The following is a 2,693-nucleotide window of genomic DNA, read 5'->3' as shown; positions in this document are numbered from 1 at the left end:
TATTTTTCTTTATAAACCCGAAATTCCTTTGTGATTATGCCAATATCCTATTTTTTGTTGTTTCTTGCTGACGTGGTGAGTGGGGCCCACCCCACGACCACACTGACACGTCAGGTGCTGCTACTTTCTTTTTATAAACCCCTACTTCCTGCGTTAATCCATAAGTACTCTCTTTAAAAATATAAAAAGTATATGTCGCTGACGTGGCACGAAGGGTCCACCCTATTAGCAAACTGACACGTCAGGTGCAGCTAATCTTCTGTATAAACCCCTCATTTCACTGTTATTCTAGAAAAACACTCTTAGGGTATAAAAAAATTAGCTTGCTAACGTGGTTTTTTACCCTTTATTTCACTGTTATTCCACAATTACTCTCTTGAAGGTTATAAAAGCAATTAGGTTGCTGACGTGGTCTATGGGTCCCATCTTAGAACAAGCTGACACATCAGGTGCAGCTAGTTTATTTCAGAAACCCCTTATTCCGCCATTGTTCCATAAATACCCTTTTGAAGGGAATAAAAGCAATTACGTTGTTGAAGTGGTACCCATCTCAGACTAAGCCAACACGTCAGTACAGTGCAGGGATGCGGACGGGACGGTAATTTAGCCTGTGGATGAAAAAATCGTCCCGTCCAGGACTTCGGACAATTGACGGGATGAAGAATCGTCTGCCGTCTACGAAGGGGATGATTGCTTCGTCCACGGACAAAATAACTGTCGCGGGATGGGACGGTTATTTCGTCCCATGTGAGTACAGTATGCATATGACAGGTTCACCTACCCGACATGCTGCACCACGTGTCAATTTCTGAGTGGTTTAATGCTGACACACGCCCTGTTTGGTACCGGGACGTTAGACGAGACGAGACTTTCTTGGACGGGATGGGATGTGGACGAAAAAAATGGGACGGGACAAACCCTGGACGAGACGATGTAGACCAAACTCTAAAAATTAGTTCTGTCCCGACGATCCGGAACTTTACACTTCAGGTGGAGCTATTTTATTTTTATAGGCCCCTTATTCCATTATTATTGCATAAACATTCTCTTGAAGGATATAAATGAAATTCGGTTGCTGACGTGGTACGGTCGGCCATCTCCAGACCAAGCTGGCACGTCATGTGCAGGTAGTTTTCTTCATAAACCCGTAATTTCCTTTTTTATACCACAAATGCCCCCCTGGCAGGGGGACAACCGGTGGGGGAGCACGTTAACAAAAGTCGCACCGAGGGTGAGCGGAAACCTGCAAGGACAGAATATGTCTGCAATCATCAGCAGGAGGAGATCGTGCGGGCGGAGCGCCCGCTGCCGTTTTCCGTTACGGGGGAGCCAATGGCAAGCTTCCACGTGGCACTCCACCGGTCTTTATAAGCTCCCCTGTCGCTTCGCCACTGTCAGTTGGTCGTCTTCTTCCTCGCGCGCTAGGGTTTCCGGTTCTCGCTCGAGCTCCCTTCCATGGCAGAAATCTTCCTCTCCGCGGCGGAGGACGGCGGCGATCGGGCGGCGCTGAAGACGCCGAAGCTCGAGCCAGGCGGCGGTCGCGCGGATCCGTCTCCGATCTCGCGGCCGGGGCTCGTTTGCTGGAGCCCGGGGATAGGCTACGTGCGCGCCGTTCCACCGTCGATTCCACCGAATTTGCGATCGCGCGTTCGCCGGAGAGGAATCAGCGATCGGATCAGGCAGCTGGCGAAGCTCCTACCGTCGGATCGCAAGATGAACACCAGCGCGATGCTCGAAGAAGCTCGGATCTACGTGAAGTTTCTTGAGGCGCAAGTTACCGTGCTTCAGTGCATGCCGGTGGAGTCGCAGTTCCTCTGTCCGCCTCCTTCCTCGTACAGCGCCGGCGGTTTCCGAGGTTTGGAGAAGCTGACGCGCCAGCAGCTGCTCCATGTCCTCGTGCGGTCCCCGCTGGTGCAGGATAAGCTCTGCGGCCGCGGTCTCTGCGTCTTCTCCGCCGAGCAGGTCTTCCTCATGCGCCAGGCCGCCGAGAGGCGGTCTATCCTGCTCCAGCAGCTCCAGAAGCGCCGGCTCGACCACCAACTCTTCATCGACAGCGCCTCCTCCTCCACCATCAGCGACTAACCTTCCACAGTCTCTCTCTCTCTCTCTCTGTGTTCGTTCTTCATGGCTGCTTCTGTCAAACCCGCTGATTCTCTATCTTCGGCCATGGCAGGTCAACGAAGAAGAAGAAGAAGAAGAAGAGGCATCCATGGCTGTATTTTGTTGGTATTGAGGAGGGAAAACAGTAAAGAGATTTGAAAAAGGTTTTGGCGGGAAATCGCCGCACGTGCTAGGTGGAGCGCACGTGCGGACGATCTCAGCCGTTGATCGACGGCGGAATCCTCCGTGCACGCGTGGATGAATCTTAACCGTTGAGTAGGAGGAGAATCGGCGGCTTGGGAGTTGAGAACTTGAGATCCGTTTTCAGGAGCAGAATCGGTTTGGAAATGCCTGTCGTGGATGGATTTCAGCCGTTGATTGATAGTTCCATGATTTTATTATTCAGATATTCAGCGTTCGATGATTTCTTGAGCCTACAGGAATCGTTTCTCGCCGATCGAGCATTCGATCGTCGCTTCAGTAAGGAAATCGTTTTTATATCTGTTAACGCAAAAATCATTAATCGTTCTATGATTTATTGATCTGAACGGCGTCATTTCTCGCTGATCGAGCATTCAATGGTCACTTCAGTA

At 50.8% G+C, this 2,693-nt stretch overlaps 1 protein-coding gene across 1 annotated transcript; it reads left to right on the top strand.

Annotated features, from left to right (window-relative positions):
• Nucleotides 1-1,455: 1,455 nt before the first annotated feature.
• LOC144700309 (basic helix-loop-helix (bHLH) DNA-binding superfamily protein) lies at nucleotides 1,456-2,415 on the top strand. Its single transcript, XM_078571812.1, has 2 exons — nucleotides 1,456-2,091; nucleotides 2,174-2,415. Exon 1 carries the CDS (start codon nucleotides 1,456-1,458, stop codon nucleotides 2,080-2,082), a length of 627 nt encoding a protein of 208 aa, XP_078427938.1. The 3' UTR covers nucleotides 2,083-2,091; nucleotides 2,174-2,415.
• The last annotated feature ends 278 nt before the right edge of the window (nucleotides 2,416-2,693 follow it).

Source organism: Wolffia australiana, chromosome 2 (assembly GCF_029677425.1).
Source record: "Wolffia australiana isolate 7733 chromosome 2, ASM2967742v1".
Classification (NCBI taxonomy): Eukaryota; Viridiplantae; Streptophyta; class Magnoliopsida; order Alismatales; family Araceae; genus Wolffia; species Wolffia australiana.
This window is presented reverse-complemented; position numbering and strand designations above follow the sequence as displayed.